Source organism: Bos indicus x Bos taurus, chromosome 5 (assembly GCF_003369695.1).
Source record: "Bos indicus x Bos taurus breed Angus x Brahman F1 hybrid chromosome 5, Bos_hybrid_MaternalHap_v2.0, whole genome shotgun sequence".
Taxonomy (NCBI): Eukaryota; Metazoa; Chordata; class Mammalia; order Artiodactyla; family Bovidae; genus Bos; species Bos indicus x Bos taurus.
This window is the reverse complement of record NC_040080.1, coordinates 5250530-5273897: the sequence shown is the minus strand read 5'-3', so window position 1 is coordinate 5273897 and position 23368 is coordinate 5250530. Positions and strand designations below refer to the sequence as shown.

Sequence of the window (23368 nt, the reverse complement as noted above, 5' to 3'; positions counted from 1 at the left end):
CGGTACAGGAGACCTAAGAGACTCGGGTTTGATCCCTGGGTTGGGAAGATCCCCTGGGCCTGGGTCCAGAGGCCTGGCGACGACTCTGACATCTGGGCTGGTATTTGCTATTTTCAGTGACTTGAAAGATGACCTGGGGAAAGAGCTCGCGCACTCTGCCAGTGTCTGAAAATGGCCTGAGGGCCTGATGGACCCGATTCCTGGAAGGATGGAGGCAGGAGGGAGAAGCCGGGTGCCCTGGGGGGACAGAGAGGATACACAAAGGTCCAGGGCCGGGAGGGGTTCTGGGGCACTGCTGTGGCCGAAAAGGTCAAGCAGTTAGCACATCCCTGGCTGTTCCAGGGGGGAGGAGAGCGGTGGGCCGTCTGACCCGCCCCCTCCCCCCACCACTCGGCCTTCGCCCGCGGCTGCTGGGCTGAGAAGGCGCTGGTGGGGAAGCGACTTCGGCTCTCACTGGTGGTGAGTCAGTCCTGCTCTTCTTGCACCTGAGTACGGGCTAGTGCGTTGGCCATCAAGCAGCCGGCCTCCTCCGCCTCACTGTCACGTGAGCCACACGTGGCGGACAGCTGTGGTTTCGTCCGCGTCGTTGGCCCGATGCCTCCTTCGTGCTTGTTGGTTCTGTTCCGGTGGCCGAGGCTGTGACCTATTTCAGTAACTGCTGTGCCCTTGGAGCTTGGCCAGGTGCCTCGCCCAGAGCAGGCGCTCGGTAAGGCAGGTGCGGCCGGAGGGTGTCCTGGGCCCTTCTGCAATGGCGTGGAGTGGCTGGGGCTCCTCAGGTCTGTATGAGTGTCTCCTGGTTGCTGTGATGAATCACCATGGATAGGGCGGCTTAAGGCAGCACAGACTTAACACCTGAGAGCTCTGGGGGTCGTAAGTCCTAAAGTCAGGGTGCCTGCTCGGCTGAGTCCCTCCCGGAGGCTCCAGGGGAGAACCCTTTTCCCGCTTCCAGAGGCGCTCACGGCCCTTGGCTCACGGTCCCTTCCTCATCTCCAAAGCCAGCGGCCCTGCAGCTTCCAGGCTGTCTCTGTTTGCGTTGTCACGTTGCCTTTTTCTGACTCAGATCCACCTGTGTTTCTCTCACAAGGACCTTTGTGATGACACTGGGCTCACCCCGATAATCGGGGGTCATCTCCCATCGCAAGATCTTTCACTTGATAACACGGACAGAGTTGCTTTTGTTCATAAGGTCGCCGTTTCCAGGGATTAGGCCAGGGACCTCCTTGGCGGGGAGGGGACATTATGCAGCCTACATGTTGTTGTTCAGTCTCTAGGTCGTGTCCGACTCCTTGCAGCCCCATGGACTGCAGCATGTCAGGCTTCCTCATCCCTCCCTGTCTCCCAGAGTTTGCTCAGACTCCTGTTACAGTGAATGGGTGATGCTAGCTGTCACGCCCTTCTCCTCCTGCCCTCAGTCTTTCCCAGAAAATAGCTCCTACGAGTTCCAAAAAGAAACCGGAAAGGGAGGCTGGAGTCCTGAAACCTTCATTCATTCATGAATTCACCGTTCATGCACCGAGTGTTACTGATGCTTCCTCTGGGCTGGGCCCTGTGCAGGGAGCTGGGAGAGCCTCAGGCCTTCCGTCTGCCCTGAAGGCGCTATGGTCACGGATTCAGAAGCACAGAAGCACATGTGCGTCAAGTGTGTTAACACTGGAAAGGAAAGGAAGGGAACAGATCAGGGTGGTGGGGTCGGGGGTAGGGACCTGGCTTGGTCCGGGATAGCAAGGCGGGCATCTCCACATGCCTGTAGCCGCCTGCTTTGCTCCTCTGGGGCTTTCTCTCCAAAGGCCTGACCCCGGGAACCACAGTGGGTCCTCAAGGCCCTTGTACTTTGTCGCCCTCAGAGTGGCATCCATTCCGGGTGGACCCGCCAGCCCCAGAGGGGCATGGCTTCCAGCACCCCCAGAACTGGCCGTCTTTGGAAGGCGCGCCTCTGCCCAGCGGCGGGTTCTCAGCGGGGCCGGGCTCCAGGCTGCAGGCGGACGCGAGCCGCCAGAGGGCGCCGTGCTTCCTGTTTCCCGCCCGCGGATCCCAAGCGCTCTTCCCCCAGGAGCGTTTGTTCCGGCGGCAGGTGCACAGAGAATCCGTTCTTTTTCTTAAAATGACTTAATGGTTTAATCTTCTTATTTCCTCAGCAGAGCACACTTTGGTCTTGCCTGGGTACGATGGGACATTAACGATCTGGCTAATTAATATGAGCTCCGAGGCTCGGGGACTGGCCCAACTGGCTTCACCGGTATTATCTTCCCCACCGCTCTTGTTTTCTCCTGCGAAGCACATTTCTCTCTGAGTGTGTTAACCTCATCGGGCTGGTCCCGCTGAGGTTTCATGGCATCTCCGAGTGGGTGGGACACATCTCCAAGGGGCCGAGACCATGGCTGACACACGCAAGGGGAGATGGCCTTGAGACGTGGTTTTTTTTCTTTTTGTAATTGAAATATAGTTGATTTGGGCGTCCCAGGTGGCGTTGGTAGTAAAGAACCTGCCTGCCAATGCCGGAGACGTAAGAGACTTGGGTTTGATCCCTGGGTTGGGAAGATCTCCTGGAGGAGGGCATGGCAACCCACTCCAGTATTCTTGCCTGGAGCATCCCATGGACAGAGGATCCTGGTAGGCTACAGTCCATGGGGTTGCAAAGAGTCAGACATGACTGAAGCAACTCAGCATGTCTGCACATAGCTGATTTACAATATTATGTTAGTTTCAGGCCATTTGCAGCAACATGGGTGGATTAGAGATTATCATACTAAGTGAAGAAAGTCAGACGGAGACGAATATCATATGATATCACTTCTTTGTGAAATCCAAAGCCATGATACAAATGAGCTTATTTACAAACAAACTCACAGACATGGAAAACAAACTCATGGTTACCAAAGCGGGTGGGGAGGGATAGACTCGGAGTTTGGGATTAGCAGATATGTGCCACTATGGAAATGGCAACCCACTCCAGTGTTCTTGCCTGGAGAATCCCAGGGACGGGGGAGCCTGGTGGGCTGCAGTCTATGGGGTCGCACAGAGTCGGACACTACTGAAGCGACTTAGCAGCAGCAGCAGCACCACTATATATTGGAGAAGGAAATAGCACCCCACTCCAGTACTCTTGCCTGGAAAATCCCATGGACTGAGAAGCCTGGTAGGCTACAGTCCATGGGGTCTCAAAGAGTCGGACACGACTAAGCGACTTCACTTTCACTTTTCACTTTCACTTTTCACTTTTCACTTTCACTTTCACTTTTCACTTTCATGCATTGGAGAAGGAAATGGCAACCCACTCCAGTATTCTTGCCTGGAGAATCCCAGGGATGGGGGAGCCTGGTGGGCTGCCGTCTTTGGGGTTGCACAGAGTCAGACACGACTGAAGCGACTTAGCAGCAGCAGCAGCCCTTGTTTTTGGTAATTCTATGTTTTTCTGGGGTTTCACCCCTTTGCTTCCTCCTTCCACTTTTTCTAGACTCTCTCTCCTTTATCGTTAATTAATGATGGATTTTCATGACCGGTGATTGATATCACTTTCAACTACTCAGAACCAGCGCGGCTGATTGGTGGAAATGTGACAGATGGACCGTCCCCAGATTAAGAGAACAGAGCGTGCACGTCACAGGATTTGCCATCAGGTTAGGACGAATGTGACCAGGGTGCTGTGACTATCAGGGACTTGAGTCAAGGGGGCTGAGAAAACAGGAGGCAAAGCGGGATGGCCCCCTGAGGGTCGGGGCAGGCTGGCTTCAGGAGTGTGGTCCAGGTGTTCGTCAGAGGGGTGGGGTGATGCACACGATTCCCCAGGGGCTCAGGAGAGCCTGCTACATGATGGTGGCCCTCGGGGTTCCCGGGGAGACCGGCACCCTCCACATCCCCAGAAAGGCAAGTCACCTGACTGGGCCCGCTTGATGCCCCCGCCTCTGGCACGCGACTGTGTTTTAAAGTCACTCTGAGTTAGATGAGCAATGCTTTTGAGCCTCCTGGGGGCTCCGAGCTTCCCGCTCCATGTCACGTGTTGATCACTGGGCACGGGTCCTCTGGGTGGCGTCTGGCCCCGGCTCTGTACTGGCTGACTTCGGGAGGCCCTTCACACTTTGCACCTCTCAGAACAGGCGTGGGGGGCTCAGGTCAGGCTGAGTGGCTGGTCCCATCCACCTGCCACCTTGATGTTCTCTGTAGAGTTGCAGTTTTGTTCCAATGCAGCCTAATTAGTGTCTGCTTGAAGTGCTCAGCGACCTGAGAGATGGTGGTGGTGATGCCTGAGCAGGGTGTGCAGGATCTTCGAGGTGAGACGTGCCTGGCATGTGGTGAGGGGGATGGAGCGACGTTGGATTCTTCAAGAACTGGTGACCCCGGGGGGGTGTGGCCCCTGTCATCCTGAATGCTAATTAGTGAGACTGTTTCACACCTCGACGTGGGCAGATAACTCGGGCTTTACGAGGTCTGCTTTGATTCTGCTCCTTTAGGGGGCTCCTCTGTGTGCAGGGCCCACCTCTGGGGACACAGAGGTGAATGGACCTGACCTCTGCCTCTGGGAGCTCATAATCGACCAGGAGGACATCTGCACGTCCACTCGATGGGTAAACTTGGGAGCTCTGGGCTGCGCGACCTTGAGCTGGCGTGTGCCTGGTGCGCCCTCAGACTTGTCGAGCGGGTGACTCTGTAGGATGCTCAGCGCTCCTGGCTGCCCAGCGCAGGTGCAGGTAAGGGGACGGGGACGGGAGAGACCCACACTTACACGTGGCTGCTGCTGGACGCGCCGCCTCGTTAAAGGAGTGGTCACTACGAGAGGTCTGGTTCTAACCCCTCTGCAGAGGTGAGATGGTGAAAGGCAGGAGGACTTAAAGCCCAAGGTCACGGGATGTTCTGTGATGAGTCTCCAAATTCTCCCCTCTCTCTGCTATTCTGTCTGCACCAGCACCGACCCTGGGCCTGGGCGCCTCTGAGCAGGGCCAGGAAAGAAGGGGTGTTTGCAGTGGGCTTTGCAGCCAGGCTCAGCCACTGGACACGGTGCTCCTGGGGGCGGCGGGGCACTGGTGGCAAAGACGGGAGGGGTGACCACACCTGGCCCCGAGCTCTGCAGTGGTTGGGGGTGGGATGGCATGGGGAGGGGTTTGGGTTTTGCGTTGGGAGAAGTGGAGGACCAGGGCAGTCTGTGGGCAGAGGAGTGACTCCATGGGCCTGCATTTGAGAACATCTGGAGACACGGGCGGGGGTGATGGGGTGGACTGGAGTGGGGGACAGGAGCAGACACCCTCAGACCCATCCCCCGTCTCAGGCCCCTGGGGGATTCTTTCTCCCTGATACCTCGGAGAGGTGACTTGAATCAGTTGACCCTCTTGCTTTCGGTCTGAAAAAATGATCAAGTCATCATTGGTCCCTAAAGGATCAGCCATCCTTTTATGAGCAAGAAGCCCGGGTCTCCTCCGGTGTCCTGGTTTCTGCTCGCCGGGTGGTTTGTACGGTACACCTGCTGTTGAAGGCTCACCTAGAAGTCTTTCTTCCTGCTCTCCTTCTCAAAGACAATTCATTTTTTTCTGTGGTTCTCACAGTTTTCTGATCACGCAGGGCTCAGGGGAGGAAAAGGACTGCTTCTGGGCAGAGGGAGTGATCTGTGAGAACTCCAGCCTTTTCTGTGTTTGCACCTAAGCAGGCTTCAGTGTTGGGAAGACCTGGGGTCCTGGAGCTGGGGGAGCGCTTCCTTCCTGGGGGCCCCGCTGGGGATGTGAAAGCAGGTGGCTGGTGGAAGCGTGTTCTAGCGGGCGAGGTCTGGGAGTGTTGCCCCAGGGGCAGCCTGTCCCAGTAAGTCCCTAATTGCAGAGCAAATTCCTTCCTCTTGGGTCCTCACTCTCCGTGCAGCCGCATCGCAGTAATTGGGTTCTTGGTGACCCACGACTGCCGGGCTAATGTAAGCCTTAATGCAAACGCTCTTTTTCCACCCAATTAAGTGGCTGGAGGTGGAATGTTTCGCAAGAACAGCCTGTTTCCAGTTCTTCTGACTTTGCGTCTCTTACCTACATTCTCTATCCGGCTCCATTTTACCTGCGTAAATGCATTTACAGTCACTTATTTATTCTATGAATGTTTATCGGATGCTTGTCGTGTGCCAGCTTTTGAACAGTGCCTGGCCAGTGGGACAGGGCAGTGGGCACAGCACGATTTCCTCTCGGGGGGTGAGGGATGGAAGCTGTCATGCGCGCTGGGAGCTGAGGGGACCCGGAGGAGGCACCCTAACTCTGCCCACAGGGTGGAGGGTGCAGAGAATGCTTCCCTGAAGAATCTGGGGTCCCGGGTGGAGTTGGCTGGGCATTTCTGGTGGTGAAACAGCTGGGGCAAAGGAGTGACCTCACTGGGAGATGAAAAAGCATGGGAACTGTATCTGCCCTTCGACGGGGGGTGGGGTTCATTCACCAGGAGTCTTTGGGTACCATTCTCACGGGTTTGGTTATCCTGGAGCCAGTGGGAGTTCTGGGCTTCCCTTTACCAGGGAGTGACAGCCAGACAGTCTGCAAATGACAGAGAATCCAACTGAAAGGGGATTAAGAATAAATGGAACTCACTGGTGCATTTGATAGAAAGGCCTTGAGGTCACCAGCCTCAGGTAAGGCTTGATCCAGCAGACAGATGGCACGGCTCAACTCTGTTCCCTCAGCTCTGCGGACCCAGTGCCTTCATTGCCAGTTTCTGAGTGGTGGTAAGATGATGGGGGTGGCTTCCACCTACATCCTCTCTAGGTCAAGGCCAAGGCGAAAGAGTGCCCATCATTTTGCATTCCTAGGGAAGTCTTCTTGCAGCTGTTAGCTCTCACTGGGCCAGTCCCCTCCCTGACTGTGTTCTGGGGAGTCAGCGTACCCGCTGGCTGAGATCTAGAATACCTGAGCCCTGCTTCACCAGAAGACAGGCACATGGATGCTGGAGAGGAGAAGAAGTGGAGTGCAGATGGTCACCTGCAGAAGGGGAGAGGCTGACTTGGGGTGGGAAGAGGCTAAGAGAGGGTCTGTGGGAAGCTGGCTGGCCATCCTAGTGAGGCGCGGTCCACGGTCGCCCCAAGGGCAGGACCCGAGATGCCGCCGCTGCAGAGGCTGGTTCTAAGTCCCACGTCTTGGTGGCTGCTTCTTTCTTCTTTGCTCTCGCCCACACACTGGGGCCTTTCGCCTGCAGTCTTGGCCCTAGAATCAGCTCCACGGGCAGCCTCGCCTCCTCTGGTAGGCCTCTGATCTCTTTCCCTGCAGAACTGCTGTCTCCTTTGAGTCCCTGCTATAGAGCATCCGTTTGCTGTCCCTTCTTTTAGCTCTAATTTTTGCGAGTACCGTGTGAACGCCGTCATGGCAGAGCCTCCCTGGCCTCCTCCTGTCCTTACGTCTCGGCCCTCTCACAGGGGATGCTGTTCTGGTCATGTTGGCGCACATCCTTCCGTTCCTTTTTCTATGAATTCATTGTGTACAATAGAAATACATAGCTTTGCATTTTCTTTTTTACAAATAAATTTTTGAGTTTTTTTTTTTTTTTTTAGCTGTGCCATGGAGCATGCAGGATCTTGGTTTCGCCAACCAAGAATGGAACCTGTGCCCCCCAGAATCCTAACCACTGGACCACCAGGGTATTCTCAGTTTTGAGTTTTCTGATTCCGTATTTTGCATAAATATCATGCTGTCGTATTTTGGAACCTGCTTTTTAAAAGTCAGCACCATCACATTACTTCCCTCGTGGTCCAGTGGGTTAAGACTTCACTTTCCACTGCAGGGAGGGGCGGGCGCGGGTTCAATCCCTGATCAGGGAGTGAAGATCCCATGTGCCTTGTGGCCAAAAAACCAAAACTTAAAACTGAAGCAGTATTGCAGCAAATTTGATGAAGACTTTAAAAAATGGTCCTCATTGAAAAAAAAAAAATTCTTAAAAAAAAAAAAAAGCCAAACTCAACACCATCACATGCATTGCACTTAAGTAATTGTCCATTTGTTCCTCGAGAGTCTCCTCCGTGCCCGGGGCTGAGCCAGGCGGTTGGGCGGAAGGGCCAGGACACACCCTCCCACGTGTTCCGCCCACACCAGCCTCCCCCCAGGACCAGGGCCGGCCTCATGGGCCACCAGCGGTCCTTAGCTCGGCTGCTGTAAAACCAGAGGCTGGCTGAGCAAGACCGCTCTTCAGCTGCGGGCTCTTGCTGTGGGGTCAGCTACGCCTGTTGACCTCCGCCGGGCTTTGCCTTGTTGAAATGCTCACATATTTCTTTTTGCTTCTCAACTTATTTCGTCTCGAGAAATGACATGGAACCTTGTACTGCAGCAGAGCAAACCCCATCGATCAGACTGTTCAGGCTGAGTAATCCCCATGGTGCGGGCAGCAGTCACAGTGCTTCCTTATTCCCAGGGTCTTGTCAGACACTCATCCTGCCCTGAGAAATTGCGGCGGGTTAAACGTACATAAATGCTCCGAGCTCGTTACGTTGGGCTGGCATCCCCGAGACGGGGCCAGCTTGTCTTCCTCAGTAAAAACAAACCAGATCCACCACTGGAAAGGTTTTGCCGTGTGGATGGCTGAAAGTCTCTTTCCCTATGTCTGGGTCGGGAAGGGCAGCGGCTGTCTCTGGCACTGTTAGCACTCCCCGCCTTTTACCCTGGACAGCATGCAGGCATCCATCTGTCGCAATCCTGAGAATCCTGGAGCTGGAGCCTTGACTTCCCGGGAAGGGTTGGGCCTCCTGTATCAAGGCCTTTACGAGGACGATACGGCGGAAGTAGCTCATCCTCTTGAGTTATGACCATCCGGTCATTTGATCACCTGGTCTTTGGCTGTCAGGCAGGGCTGTCGAGTCTGGATCCCCCCAACCAGCTGTCGAGTCTGTGGGTGTCATCGTGCTTATTAAGGTCTCATTTGGGCCCTATGGTCTCTCCACTGAGCTGTGAGCTCCCCACATGGAATACAACTTCATTTATTTTTAGAAGAGCTGCTCTGTTAGGAAGACCTTCATGGCTGATGAACTTAGTTATTCTGATAAACTGTGTAACTTCTGTGAAGAAGCAATCCCTCTGAGCGCTGAGAGTTGGTGGAGAGTCGTAGAAAGCTCTCCCTTCCCCGGGGAAGCATGTGTGGGTGCGAAGTCACACACGTCAGTCGTGCCTGACGCTTTTGTGTCCCGTGGACGGAGAGCTTTATTTAACAGAGATTTTGTTGGGTCCTTCTAACACACATGGAGTTAACCCTGACTCTCCCTCCCCAGCCTAGGGGGGTGGGGTGGCAAGGGCAGGGGTCTGGGGGGTGGGGTGGGAGGGACAGGGGTCTGGGGGTGGGATGGGGGGACAGGGGTCTGGGGGCTGGGGAGGCAGGGACAGGGGTCTGGGGGTGGGATGGGGGGACAGGGGTCTGGGGGGGTGGGGTGGGAGGGACAGGGGTCTGGGGGTGGGATGCGGGGACAGGGGTCTGGGGGTGGGATGGGGGGACAGGGGTCTGGGGGTGGGGTGGGAGGGACAGGGGTCTGGGGAGGGGTGGGGTGGGAGGGGCAGGGCTCTGGGGGTGGGGTGGGAGGGCAGGGGTCTGGGGGTGGGATGGAGGGACAGGGGTCTGGGGGTGGGGTGGGAGGGACAGGGGTCTGGGGAGGGGTGGGGTGGGAGGGGCAGGGCTCTGGGGGTGGGGTGGGAGGGCAGGGGTCTGGGGGTGGGGTGGGGTGGGAGGGCAGGGGTCTGGGGAGGGGTGGGGTGGGAGGGACAGGGGTCTGGGGAGGGGAGGGGTGGCAGGGGCAGAGATCTGGGGTCCATGGAGTCACGTGGAACACCCCCTCCTTTATCCTTCTTTGTCTTTCCTGGCAGCTCTGAGGACCACTCCGTTTCCTCAAGTAGGATCTGTCATAACTGCAAGTGGGCACGTCTTGAAACGGGCTGGTTAAGTGCCCCAAATTGAGACAGCTTTCCTGCCATTTCCAAGTTCTTCTTTTAGCTGGGGAGCCAGGGGTGGGCATGCGGCCGCTTTTGTTGGGGTTTCTCTTTGATCTTGGTTCAGACGGCCCGCTGGAAACTCTCCCCCCGTCCTTTTGTTCTCTGGGAAAACCAGGATGTGGGTATATATGGTGTAAAAGCCCTCATCGGTGGCAGACGTGTCTGCCGTGTTGAAAGGACGCACTTGGAAAGGCTTCCAGAATGGAGTGTCAGCACTTCGGTCTCCAAGGGCTGTGGCTCGCCTACCGTGGGGTCTTCGCATCTTCGCTGAACCCCCAGCAGGTCAGCCCCAGGGGAGAGTCCTGCACCCCGTCTTTACAGGGGGTAAGTTGTGCTCCCCATTCCCGCCCCAGTGCCCCTCATGGAGCAAGGAACCTTTTTGTCTTCAGATCTGTGTTTTCCCTTGAGGGTAACCTTGCTCTTTAAAAAGCAGCCTGCTTTCAAAGTTGTGTTTTCTTAATAATGTCAAAAGGGGAAAGGAAAAAAAAGGAAAAAGCTGCCTAAAAGCCTTTTTTGGAGGGGAAAGAGCCTGGGCATAAATAAATAAATAAGTGGAACCCGTAGGAAGAAAAAGATTAAAAAAAAAATCAAGGATGGAACCTTTGCGCTCAGCCTGGGGTGTAAATGGCAGGCCCTTTGTGAGACGTTTGAGGTTTTAGTTTTTGATTCTCTTTTCTCCTTTTCATGCATTTGTCATTCCAATCAGGAGAGGTGGTGTGTGTTTTAAACCTTGCCTGGTCTCTGGGTGGCGTGATGGAAGGAAGATGGGGTTTGGAAACACATAGGCCTCCTTCTGTTTGGCAGAAGCTGGAAGCTAGTGCTTACTGAGAGCTTGCTGCGTGACAGACATTGTTCTGCGTGGTCATTACCTTCTCCGTCTCTGGGGGTGAATCAGGCCCATTTCACAGATGGAAACTGAGGCATGGAGCAGTTAAACAACAGACTGGCTCCCAGGTTCCAAGCCCCTCACTGTGCAGCTTCTCAAATGTAAACACCTACTATGTGCAGGAGCCGAGCCATCACTGATGGGCAGATGGTCCAGGAAAGAGGTGGGTATAGGACACGACTGAAGTAACAGCAGCAGCAGCAGCAGTGGGATGCGAGCTGGGCAGAAGGGAGCCTGGAATGGGCGAGGAGCACCCAGGAGGGCTTCCTGGAAGAGGCGGCCAGCAAGCTGAGGCTTGAAGGTGGATAGGACATAGCTGGGCAGAGTGAGTGAAGACCAGGTAGAAATGATTCAGTCCTGCCTGCAGGGCTCATGGTTGGTATATATCAAATGCCTTCATAGACACTGGCCCAGCAAGGACCAAGCCAGGGCCAGCCACTCCCTCACAGACGCGTTGGGAGATTAGATGAGTGGAAGGCATGGAAGGTGCCTGGTACTCAGTAGGTGCTCAGGAAACGCTGGCCCTCTCCCATTGACAGGCAGGAGTGTGGGCTGGACATTTACTGTGACCTGGGATTGCAAATTGGAGGCCCCTGTCTGGGCCACAGAGTTTGAATTACTTGCTTGCGTTTATAAATTGGGAGATTCTGCCCCAAACCCTAAATTTCCAGCTTTATTCTGAAAGCTCCTGGGTTTTGGCGACGGTGGTCTGCGTAGCCCGCTCTGCATCCCGGGGCTGGGTGAGGTGTGGCTGTCCCCACAGGGGCACCGGAGCGATCAGGGCCTCTCCCGGATTGCCTTCTGAGCCTCTCCCAGCCTCCAGCCCTCCTGGCTCCTCCGCAGCCCTGTGTCGCCCATGTAGCCCACAGAGCCGAGTATCACTGCGGGAAGGTGAACCTTGGTTGGGAACGCACTGCTTGCTGGGTTTAGTGTGGATACGGGCAGACCCTTAGCACAACAGTGAGTCCCTGGCCCTGGGACTTTGGACCCCAGGCCCTTTGAACGCCCACACCCAACGTGCATACCACACGCTGGCGGATCTATCTCTGAGACGCAAGATCATTGGCATTTCCGGTCTTTGAAGTGTCTGACTTTCTGGCAAATGGACCAGTGCTTTCAAAGCCAAGATATTCCTGGGATTAGCGGAAAGCCACTGACCTGGCATTGATGCCTTTAAACTGTGGTGTTGGAGCAGACTCTTGAGAGCCCCTTGGACTGCAAGGAGACCCAACCAGTCCATCCTAAAGGAAATCAGTCCTGAATATTCATTGGAAGGACCAATGCTGAAGCTGAAACTCCAATACTTTGGCCCCCTGATGCGAAGAACTGACTCTTGAAAAGACCCTGATGCTGGGAAAGATGGAAGGCGGGAGGAGAAAGGGACGACAGAGGATGAAATGGTGTAATAGCATCACCGACTCAATGGACATGAATTTGAGTAAATTCTGGGAGTTGGTGGTGGACAGGGAGGCCTGGCGTGCTGCAGTCCATGGGGTCGCAGAGTCGGACATGACTGAGCGACTGAACTGAACTGACCTGGCGGAGTGGGGGCCTCGGGGAAAAGCCGTAGTTCAAGGGGCGCCCTCCTTCCAGACTCCAGACTGACCCTCATAAAACCATCATTAGACTCGGACTGAAGGCTCCTCGGTGAAGGGGCTGTGTCCCCCAGGGTTCCCAGGCTGTGCATAGTAGCAGAGTCCGGAAGAACCCTGCTGGGTTTCAGCATGGATGCGGCCGCCACGTAGGGCTTCCAGAATCCCTTCTCTGATCTGTCGTCCATGGGCTTTGCATGGATGCCCAAAGTCCCTTTTCCGGGTTCTTGCCATCTTTCAAGGCCAAGTTCAGATACTGCTTCCTCCAGGAAGCCTTCCCTGGTTCTCCCTGGGATGAACTCATTCCTCAGAAGCCCCTATGAGGTAGGTGCTGCTGCCTTCCCATGTTCCAGACAGGGAAACTGAGGCTGGGCAAGGTGAAGGGTCTTGTTGGAGGCCACACGTCCGCAGAGGGTACGGTGAGATCTGACCCGGGGCTCGGTGGTCACAGACCGTACTTCTGTTCCTTGGGGCTTTATGCTTCACGGGCCTGAGGAATGTGCTGTTGGCCCTGAGTTCTGGGCAGGTTTGTGCGAGCATTTCTCATCCATTAAAGCCGCCAGATCCCGAGCCCTGTTTAGTGTTATCTTTGATGTTCAAGGGCGGTGTGAAAATTTCTCTGTTTTCATGTGACCCAGTTTCTCTGCTTTGAAAATGCCGTTCCCGCGCCCTCCCCCCTCCACGCCTCCTTATTGCTGAGATCAGGCGGCAGGACTTCCGGAAGCATCTCTTTATTTCCTCACCCCCGCACCCCCACCCACCACTGGTCGCTCTGGCCCAGGCCCGGTGTCCAGGAGAGTGGATGACCTGAGAGGCAGGTCTGGGGCTTCTGGGAGGACCTGCGGGCTCATTGTAAGGACTCAGCTGCCTAGCTCACCTGGGACTTGAAGCCCGCCTATGCAGTCCTCTGCTTGTGTGACACCCAGGTCTTCCGTTCTTTTTCCTCGGAGAACAGAACCACCACAGACGGACTTGACCGGGAGGGACCTCCCTGGCCTCTCTGTTCTCCATTGGTGACATCGGCCCAGGAGGCAGGAGTAAGGGGCCCCGGCCACTATCCACGTCCCCTTTCAAGGACTTTTGTGAAAAACCTCCTTTCCCCGCTTCCCTTTTCTGCCTTGGAAAGCTCTTCGCTGGTTCAAAGACTCTGTAACTTGGAAACTCTGCAGGAAAAGTAATTGCTGAAGCTCGGTCTGTTTTCTCGGGGGTCTGAGTGACCGGTTGGGGATCTTTGGATTGGGGAGCCGGGTGGGCGTGTGTGCGTCTCAAACCCATTTGCTCGTGAAGGTGTTTCCCACGTGTCTGCTTCTTGCACAGAGTTCGGCCAGGGATGCGGGGATAAAAAGGTGGCTTTCTGCTCCTAGGATGTGGGGCGCGGGCGGGGGAGAGACTGTGACGCCTCCAGCTGCAGGGCGTCGGCCTTCCAGACTGTTGTTGGCAGGGGCCCACTTTTTCTTCTCCTTTTAAATTGTGGTAACGTACACACAACGTACAATTTACCCTTTTAATCCTTTTTAAGCACAGAGTTCAGTGGGTACATTCGCAATGCTGCGTAGCCGTCACCCCCATCCACCTCCAGACCTCTTCCATCTGCCCAAAGTGAAGCTCTGCCCCCCTTACCCCCTGACTGCCCATAATTTCCCTCTGTGCCCAGCCCAGGACACCCAGCATTCTACTTTCGGTCGCTCTGGATCTGGCTCTCAGGACCTCGTGTCTGTGGAACCACGCAGGGCTTGCCGTCTCGTGTCTGGGTTATTTTCCTCAGTACAGTGTCCTCATGGCTCCGTGGCTGCATGTGCCTGAATGCCTTTCCTTTCTGTGGGTGGATCACGTTCGGTTGTGTGTTTGGACCACATTGGTGCGCCTGTTCATCTGTCGGGGGACACGTGGGCCGTTTCCACCTTTTGCTGTGAATTCTTGTGTAAAGCATTGCTGCTGTAGACTGTGTGTGTGCCGGAGAGCCTCGGCCCACCCCCTGGCTTTTTAGTTTTGTATCAGGGTCTTCCTGACGTTGGAAGCCGGCATCCTGGGCCCTACTGCCGTCATCCTCATGCAGGGCAGAGGCGGCCTTGGCCCCAGAGCTGGGTCTGTGGCTGAGTCCAGGGAGCCCAGGGCGTGCCCGGCTCCAACCTCAGGGTCTCACGTTCATCACTGCATTCAGTCCTTGCGGGGGTCCTGACGTTTGAGAAGACAGGCAGAGAGGTTCCCAGACGTGCCTGCCTGCTCGAGGCCATCGTGCCTGTCGCCTGGCTTCTCTGTGCCCCTGCCCCTCCAGGTCCCAGAATTGGAGGTGTTCAAGGTGACCTCGATTTGAACGGGGAAATAGGTCTCCACCTCTGAGGCCTTTTCATTACAGAGGAGAAGGCCTGGAAACTAATGCAACATTGTAGATCAATGACTATTAAAAATAAATACACAAAACGGAGGAGAAAGCCGGGGCCCTCGTCCTTGGAGATCACCGAGGGAGAGGCTGGTTGTGTGGTCCGTGGTGGGGGACTGTTGCCCAGCGGTTCTCAGCCAAGGGCTGGAAAGGGGGCAGATCCCAGGGCCCCCTGCACCCACTGCATGGGGGCTGGGGGCTGGAGCCTCGGGTCTGACGCAGTTGGGGCCAGTGGAAGGAACGTGGTGTTGAAGGCTGAGGCTGTGAGCCCCCCGGTGTCGGGGTGACGTCCTGGCCAGTGAGACTCGAGCTACTTTCCTGGAGGGTCTCTAGCACAGGGGTGGGGTGGGGGGGCGGCAGGGACCTTCTCTGCTCTGTGGATGGAGGCCACCCCACTCACTGCGGAGCCAGCCCTGCGGTCCCTGCGAAGCTTCAGGAGACTCCAGGTCTCTGGGTCCAGTTTGTTAGACTCTGCCGTGTGTTCCACTGCTCCTGACCCTGGGCATCCCCGGGCGTCAGGCCAGCAGGACTCTGTCCCGTGAACTTGGCCATGGACAGCAGCACCGCCTCTGACTCTGGGCTTGCCTGTGTGCCTGCAGGGAGGGTCTTCACACCCGGAGTCCACAACTGTCCGAGTCGGGGGAGGGACCCTGCCTTCTCAGACCCTGTCACCGCGATCCAAGCTGTGTCCACCCCAGCAGCCCTGGGCAAGATCTGGAAGCATCCAGAAGCTTCCGTGTCTTAGTCATGTGTTCCGAAGAGCGGTGAGAACAGCGTGGCAGGGCTTGGCCGGAACTGGGCACTCTCCGGCGTGGGCGAGGAGTTGTAGAATGTATTCTTGGTTCGGGGCATTTTTCCTCGGACTCTTTCTGGGCAACCAGCCATCTAGGAATGTTTGTTAAATGCCTTAAAAACACGAGTTGATTTCTGTTTCCACTGCCAACGTGTGAAGACGTGCTAGTTCATTTATACTCACTGGTTTTGCCCTTTCTCTCTCTCTTGACAGTGAGTGACCTCCAGGAAGAAGGGAAGAATGCCATCAACTCGCCCATGTGCCCCGCCCCAGTGGAGGTCCACCCCGAAGACTCCCTGCTCGGTACTGTCGCTTCCGCCAGCTCCTTGTCCTGGGCGAGCTGCACTTCCCTGGGTGTGCGGTCGGTCTGGGAGGGCCGACGAGGAGCCTTGTGATCAGACCTCACGCCGGGCTCTCAGCTCAAGGTCGTGTTTAGAAAAAAGTCTGCAGGAACAAAGCGAGCTTTCCCTTGTAGGTTTCGGCCTCTCTGGTTGCAAATGTCAGCTTTATTAGTATTTAAGTATGACGGGCCAAGAGATCGGGGAGCCAACTGTCCTTGAAAAGAAGGTTTGTTGCACTCACGGTTCCCCGGGTGCCAGGGGAGGGCAGCAGTGTCAGGGAAGGACGAGCAGACACCTTTATTGTGGTTTTCACAGGACAGAGTGGGTGAGCAGAGTTCATGAGCAGGTTTGATCTGCTGGTTCGGGTAGTTTCAGGGACCTCCGGGACACAGGAACTGCCCTGAGGAGTCTGTACCTGGTCTCAGGTGATTAGGGCAGGGGCTGTTGGCTGGGTGTGTAAGAGCCCCATGGGAGCTCAGTTAGAGAGCTGGCTGGTGCGGGGGGTGGGCTCTGGGTTGGTTGTTTCCATTGAAAGGCACTCAGAGGGGACACATTTGCTGTCTTGGGAGGCAGCTGGCTCTGAGCGGGGAGTCCCCGTAAGTCCCTAAGGCCCCGGGATGTCGAAGCATCTGAAAATACAGAACGGGACTTCCCTGGTGGTCCGGTGGATAAGAATCCACCTGCCAGTGCGGGGGACATGGGTTCGATCTCTGGTCTGGGAGGATTCCACTTGCTGTGGAGCAGCTAAGCCCAAGAGCTGCAAGTGCTGAGACTTTGTGCTGCAAGTGCGGAAGCCTGCATGCCCTAGAGCCTGTAACAGGGGAATTACAAGAGAACAAGGGAAGCAAGAGGAGCCATCGCAATGAGAAGCCCACGCACCGCAACTTGAGTAGCCCCCACGCGGCAATGAGACCCCGTGCAGCGAAAAAGAAAGATTAAGAAAGCAGTGCATACATGTCCAAAAAAATATAAAAAAATACAGAAAATCAGAAAAAGTATTAATACCTGCCCCATCTCTATGCAAGCTGGAGGGGCCTCCCAACACCAGGGGCTTGCTGGGTGGGACCTGCCGAGTGGTCCTGGCCCTGTGCCCACCTCCCTGGGACCACGTCCCCGCCAACACTGATGAGGTGACGGCCTGGACACGTTTTTCCTTAGCGCGTGCTTTGGGATCTGACGGATCTGGAAGGCTGTCTTGGAACATTCTGCTCCTTTCCAGTCCCTGGTTCAAAGGGAAGTCCTGGTGGATGCCTCTGTTGTGGTTCCCAGTACAAGGCCAGGCCAGCAGGAGCTGGTGAGAAAGAAACACAAAGGCCGTCCAGACGGCCGACCTGCGGCCAAGTGCTGGGCGGGCTCGGAGACGCGTGGGTCCTCCGGGGCTTCCCCTCAGCCCTCTGAAGACCCTCTCGTGCTGTGTCCTCAGGCTGGCTGCAGCTGCTGCCCAGGCAGGTGACTCTCTCCCGGGGGAAACCGACGTGCACTGTCTGGAAATCACCTCCCCCGACCCTGGGTACTATGGACATTTGACACAGCATAATTCTTTGATGTCACGAAGACTCCTTATGCGGCTCAGTGGTAAAGAATCCACCTGCCAGTGCTGGAGACGCGGGTTCGATCCCTGGGTTGGGAAGATCCCTTGGAGAAGGAAATGGCAACCCACTCCAGTTTTCTTGCCTGGGGAATCCCTTGGGCAGAGGAGCCTGATGGGCTACAGTCTGTGGGGTCACAAAAGAGCTGGACACGACTGAGTGACTAAACACACAGTTCTTTAATGGAGGGCTGTCCCTCGTGTTGCAGGGTTTTGCTCAGCATCCCTGGTCTCCACCCACTAGAGTCCTGTAGCTTTTACCCCGCCACCCCGCACCACAAGTGAGGATGATGAAAATGCCTCCAAACATCGCTGCGGCCCCTTGGGGGCCTGGGGACACAATTGCTCCTGGCTGAGGACCTGCTTTAGACCAACAGAAGCGCTTAGGAAACAGACTTAGGAAATGCTTAGGAAACGAAGGGCAGGTTGCTGTTTGTCGTGATGCCTTGACCCTGCCTTTCCCTGGGCCCGAACTCTCCTGTCTTACCGTTTGCCTAAACCGCTGCTCCTGGCTGGGAGTCAGTGCTCTTCAGTTCCCTCTGTGAGGTCCTGCTGGCCCCTGAAGCTCTTGTGACTTTGATAAGAACCAGCCTAGTCAGCACTGGGAGCTGAGAGCTGAGCGACTGGGGAGTGGAGTTGGGGGAGAAGGTGTTGGACATGGAGTAGGAAGTGCCTAGGCCCTGTGGTCGATGGTGGCGAGAGGCTTGCTGAAGGGCGAGCGAAGTCTGGAGGGACTGGGTTGAGGGCGCCGGGGAGAGCTGGGGACAGAGGCTGCAGAGGGCCTGGGGGGCTGCGTGGAGGATGCTGGCCTTGACCCGGGGAGCGGTGGGAGGCTGCTAGGGCCTCATCAGGGCCCTGTGTGGGCCCCTGCAGCTTACTTGGAGCCTCCTTCTCAAGCACCAAGTCTGCACGACCAAAAACAGTGCTTGGCCTCTGTCAGGCTTTGAACTTTGCTGCTGTGAAGTCTCTGTCCCTCAAAGCCAGTCATCCCTACCGCCGTGGACAGTCCCAGGCGTGGGGCCTGTGTGGGCCCCGGGACCCTGGTCCTCTCTACCTGCACGTCCCAAGGGCCAGAGGCCGTGCCTCTTCTCTTTCCTTCTAATGCTCAGGGTCAGTTTTGTTCTGTGTCTGGTGTCTGCCAGTCTTTCCCCTCGGCTGTCCACTTACTGGGCTTCCCTGCTGGCTCAGTGGCCTGCGATGCAGGAGATGCAAGTTTGATCCCTCGGTCAGAAAGGTCCCCTGGAGGAGGGCACGGCCACCTGCTCCAGTATCCTTGCCTGGGAAATCCCATGGACAGAGGAGCCGCCGGGCTACAGTCCATGGGGTCCCAAAGAGTCGGACACGACTGAGCAACAGAGCGTGCATGCGTGTCCACGTATTACCCCGTGTCACCTCTCTGTCCAAGCTCGCTGGTGCCCATCGTCCATGGTCAAGGCCAAACCATGGAGGGAAAAACAAAACAGAAACAGAATATGGATAAACACGCTTTGCTGTGAAATGCCCTTTTTTTTCAGTACCCTTCCCGCCAAATGTTTTTGTCCATACCATCGTACGTAGCAGCAAGCTTTCTTGGTGAAGGACAACTCTTCCTCAGGTTTATTTATAGTGACTTTTCTCCGGATCTGAATCAGCGCTCCCCCAGCACCCCATCGCTTCTCCCAAAATACCAGGGTAGGTGCCCCATGGCTTCCTGGAAGATAGGCCCGCCCACCTCGGCCGTGTGCCTGGCTGCAGGGCTGCTCCGTGAGAAGACCTTGGGGGTGTCTCTGCTCTCGATCCCCCCATCTGTGTGAGGGAAGCCAGCTGCCCCCACCAACGCTAACCCGTCTGTCCTTTGTCCCCACAGAGGAGAACGAGGAACGCACGGTAATCGACCCCACCTCCAGGGACGACCCCAGATTCAAGGAGCTGGTCAAGGTGAGGGTGAGCCTCCTGGTTGGCCTGTCCTGTGAGGGCAAGACTTTGGGTTCAGGCTCTTCTGGGTCAAAGGAGTGAAGCCGGGGGGCTGGTCAAGGGGCCTCGATGCTGCGTTCGGTGGACAGGACGGCTTGGAGCGTCTCCCAGGGGTGCCCGGCCCCAGGGGCTCTCAGATGGCCCGCTCACCCTCCTGTGCTGTACCCAAGGACGCGGGGACCCTTTTCTTAAGATTGGGAACGAGCAGCCGCAGTGAACTCTCATAGCACCTTGCAGACGAGATCAAGGCATCAGACTCTGGAGCAAGAGGGGAGCTCAGAGGAGGCTCTGAAAAGCGGGCCCGTGGGTCCTTCTGGATGCTCCTGTGGGTCCTCATCGGATGGTGACACCCCTGCTCTGGGCAGTGGGCAGATTCAGCCACGTCTGGACGCTCGGGAACAGGCGAGGCGAGAGGACAGCCACCTAGTTCCTGAAAGTCAGAGAAGCAGGGGTGGGGGACGGGCGCTGGCTCTGGGCTCCCTCGGGGCCGCTGCAGCCACGTGTCTCTCCCCAGGGGTCTCTCGAGCCCCGCCTAGCTGTGAGGGTTCATTGGTAGCGTTAGTCAGGCTCCAAGCGCAGATTGAACTTTGACCACTCTGATCTCAACCTCAGCAGGGCTTCAGAGGTAATCCCCCGGCTGGCAAGGGCTCTGTCCGCATCCTCACCCTGTAAGCCCCGACCCAGCAGACTCGGGCTGGGCAGATGCAGTTAGGACAGTGCCACTCACACATCCCATCAAAGGGGGCTCTTCAAAAGTTTCTCCCCCTTAACCGCTGCGGTTGGGACACAACTGCCTTTTCACGAGGGCTTCTTCAGGATAAACAGAAGCCTTGCAAGTTGTGGCTGTTTAAAACATCGAGACAGAGAATGTCTGTTTCAGTGCGTGCGTCGTGTGCTCAGTCGCTAAGTCGTGTCCCACTCTTTGCGACTCTGTGGAATGTAGCCCACCAGGCTCCTCGGTCCATGGGGTTTTTCCAGGCGGGAACACTGGAGTGGGTTGCCGTTTCCTTCTCCAGCCTGTTTTAGGGCCCATCCCAGCATGTTGGTGCTGAACGACTTAAATCGCCTCGTTTAGATTTGCCTGGTTTAGATCCCCCCCTGCCAAATACCACTTTGGTTTTTTCCTGAACTGAAGAATGTTGGTGAGGAAAAATGACCCTGCATTTCAGCCACCACGGTGTTCTCCTCGGGCGATGTGTGTAAAACGTTAGTTATTTGTTTATCTGGCTGTGTCGGGTCTCAGTTACGGCACGTGGGCTTCTCTGGTTGCGGTACGCGGGCTCAGTGGTTGTGGTGCGCGGGCTTAGTTGCTTCACGGCATGTGGGATTTCAGTTCCCCAACCAGGGATGGAGCCCCGTCTCCTGCACGGGAAGGCGGATTCTCAACCACTGGACCAGCGTGGGTGGCATTTAAGTAGGAGAAGGGGATGTCTGTGCTTGTCAGGTTCCCCAGAGGAACCGAACCCGTGGGAGGTGGCCCTGTCTCTCTACCTCTCTCTGTCTCCTTCTACCTGTCTTATCTCTCTGTCTGCATGTGTTTCTATCTATATCTCTGTCTCTCTATAGAGATTTATTATAAGGATCAGCTCACGTGATGCTGGAGACTGAGAAGTCCCTTAATATGCCCTCTGCCAGTGGGGGCCCAGGAAAGTGGGTCCGAGAGGTCAGGCTACGGATGCCCCAGGCACAAAGAGGGCAGAATGTAGCCTTCCTCCACCTTTTTGTCCAGTTCAGGCCCTCCCTGGATTGCGTGCCACCCCCCCATGCTGGGGAGGGCCCCCCTGCTTTACTCAGGCCACCGAGTCAAATGCCGATCTCTTCCCGGAGACCCCAGCACAGACACACCCAGAACAAATGTTTCATCAGCTGCCTTGGCGTCCATCCCGGCCAAGCTGATACTTAAAATGAACCATCACGTGCCTGCTCTGATTTTTTCCTTCTTCGACATTTGAGCAAAGCTTGACAGCCCGTGAGCATCAACTCCTTGAAACAAGTCCCAGGGAGCTGGGTATCATCCTTACATCCACATGGGGACTCAGAGAGAAGTAACTCCCCGCCTCTGCCCCAGGTGATCCTGTGAACCGGTGTGAAGTGTCCGATCCTGAATGACTCTGTCCATTTGAGGCCTCATCTCCTGAGCCCTGGCTGGGGGTCAGGGAGCTGCGCTGGACCCCAGGGATGCAAGACAAACAAGCCACCTCCCTGCTGTATGGGATCCAGAGCCGCTTCCTGCCCCTTCCAGGTTCGCTCAGCCCCATCCGCCTCTGCTTTGCCTCCTAAGACTGCAGGCAGTTTTGGCCTCTTTGGGGTGAGTGCTGGGCAGCTGCGCGTCCTTGGTCAGCCCACACGGAGTGACCACAGCATCTCTGCATCCGGGGCCAGCCCGACGGGGTCCCGAGGAGGCTTTGGCAGCTCCACGTCCCCCAGATTCCCAGTTCAGGTACAGGCCCACGTCTGGGTTGTAGAGTGTGCCAACTGGAGGGGCTGGGGATGTGGGGCATTAATACCTTGGGGGGCAAAGGAGGACTAAAGATGGAAAGGGTGGGGAATATTCTCTTCTCCCTCTCTTACCCGGTGGGCAGTTCTGAGAGCCCACTCCTCCCAGACACTGGTCCTCTCCTGCCCGCCAAGGTCCCCATGTAAACCAGGATGCTTTGTTGGGCAGGACGTGCCAGGGGCTTGGAGATCACACCCCAGGGCGGCTCTCGGGACCCCACCACGTGCCTGGCCTCTGCGCCCGCAGCCTCTTGCCTGGAGCGCTGTTTTTCAGCCTTTGGTTTTCTCTTGAATTTTCCTCCGCAGGGATGGGTTCTCTGGCTCCCTCTCTGCCTGTGCCGCCCCACCCTCCACATTCTTGCCCTCTTTGCCTCAAATTTCTGCTGCCTGGAATACTTGCCTGTTTATTTGTTTGGTTTTGTTCTTTCTCCTCCCTCTGGAACGTGCCCCCAGCCATCAGGGACTGTCCGTGTTTTGCTCCCTGCTGAATCCCGGTGCCCTGAGGTCACCGCGCACCGTGGTGCTGCCTGGGGAGCTGGGCTGGTGGCTGGTTGTGAGACTCTGCATCAGGACCACGTGGGGGAGGGTGCAGCCCAGCCCATGGGCAGGACAGGCCTTTTGCCTCAGTTCAGACCTCCAGGATCCGAATCTTGAGAAGGCAAGGTCTGGGATGAGGGGCAAGGGCTGGGGGGACCTATGGATACTGATGCAGGTGGTTCGCCAGGAGCCCTGGGGAGCTGGGTGAGGGGAGCAGATGGCCAGGCCTGGTGGTTCAGACAGACCTCCGTCCACTTTGCCTGTGTGATCCTTACTGCTTTTCAGAATGCCCACCTTGCACTGTGTGTGGGTACTAAGTCGCTTCAGTTGTGTCTGACTCTGCGACCCCATTGACTGTAGCCCGCCAGGCTCCTCTATCCGTGGGATTTTCCAGGCAAGAACACTAGAGTGGGTTGCCATCCCCGCCTCCAGGGGATCTTCCTGACCCAGGGATCCAACCCACCTCTCTTACGTCTCCTGCATTGGCAGGCAGGTTCTTTACCACTAGCGCCACCTGGGAAGCCCTAGACTCTGATTATCCAGGCTTCTGGTTGATGAAATCTGAGCAGGTCCCAGCGCAGGCTGCCTCCTAGGGACCTCTGCTGGGATTCGGCCCGGAAGCGGTTGTTTTCGGTGCTGGGCTTGGACCACGTGCAGGCTTGAGCAGGTCAGGGTGAGGTCCGGCTGACCTCCTGACAGCTGGCCACACCCCAGCCTTGGGACCAGCGGGACCTTTCAGAGGAAGCACAGACTCCTTGCTTTTTCTCTGTTTTCCATCGCCTGCACTTTTTAACCTCTCGTCTGGGCCGCTGTCCTGTCTCTCTCTGTCGACTTAGCCTCTCTGAACCTCCCTCCTCCGGGCTGTCACCATTTAAAACATGGTGAGCTGCT

General features: G+C 56.4%; 1 protein-coding gene across 2 annotated transcripts in view; it reads left to right on the top strand.

Annotated features, from left to right (window-relative positions):
* Positions 1 to 23368, top strand: part of PARVB (parvin beta) — a 116560-nt gene that overhangs the window by 44560 nt on the left and 48632 nt on the right. For both annotated transcript variants that reach the window (XM_027540555.1, XM_027540556.1), the window contains exons 2-3: positions 15776 to 15865; positions 19338 to 19408. In XM_027540555.1, coding sequence (XP_027396356.1) covers positions 15776 to 15865; positions 19338 to 19408 — 161 coding nt within the window. The remainder of the gene's footprint in view (positions 1 to 15775; positions 15866 to 19337; positions 19409 to 23368) is intronic.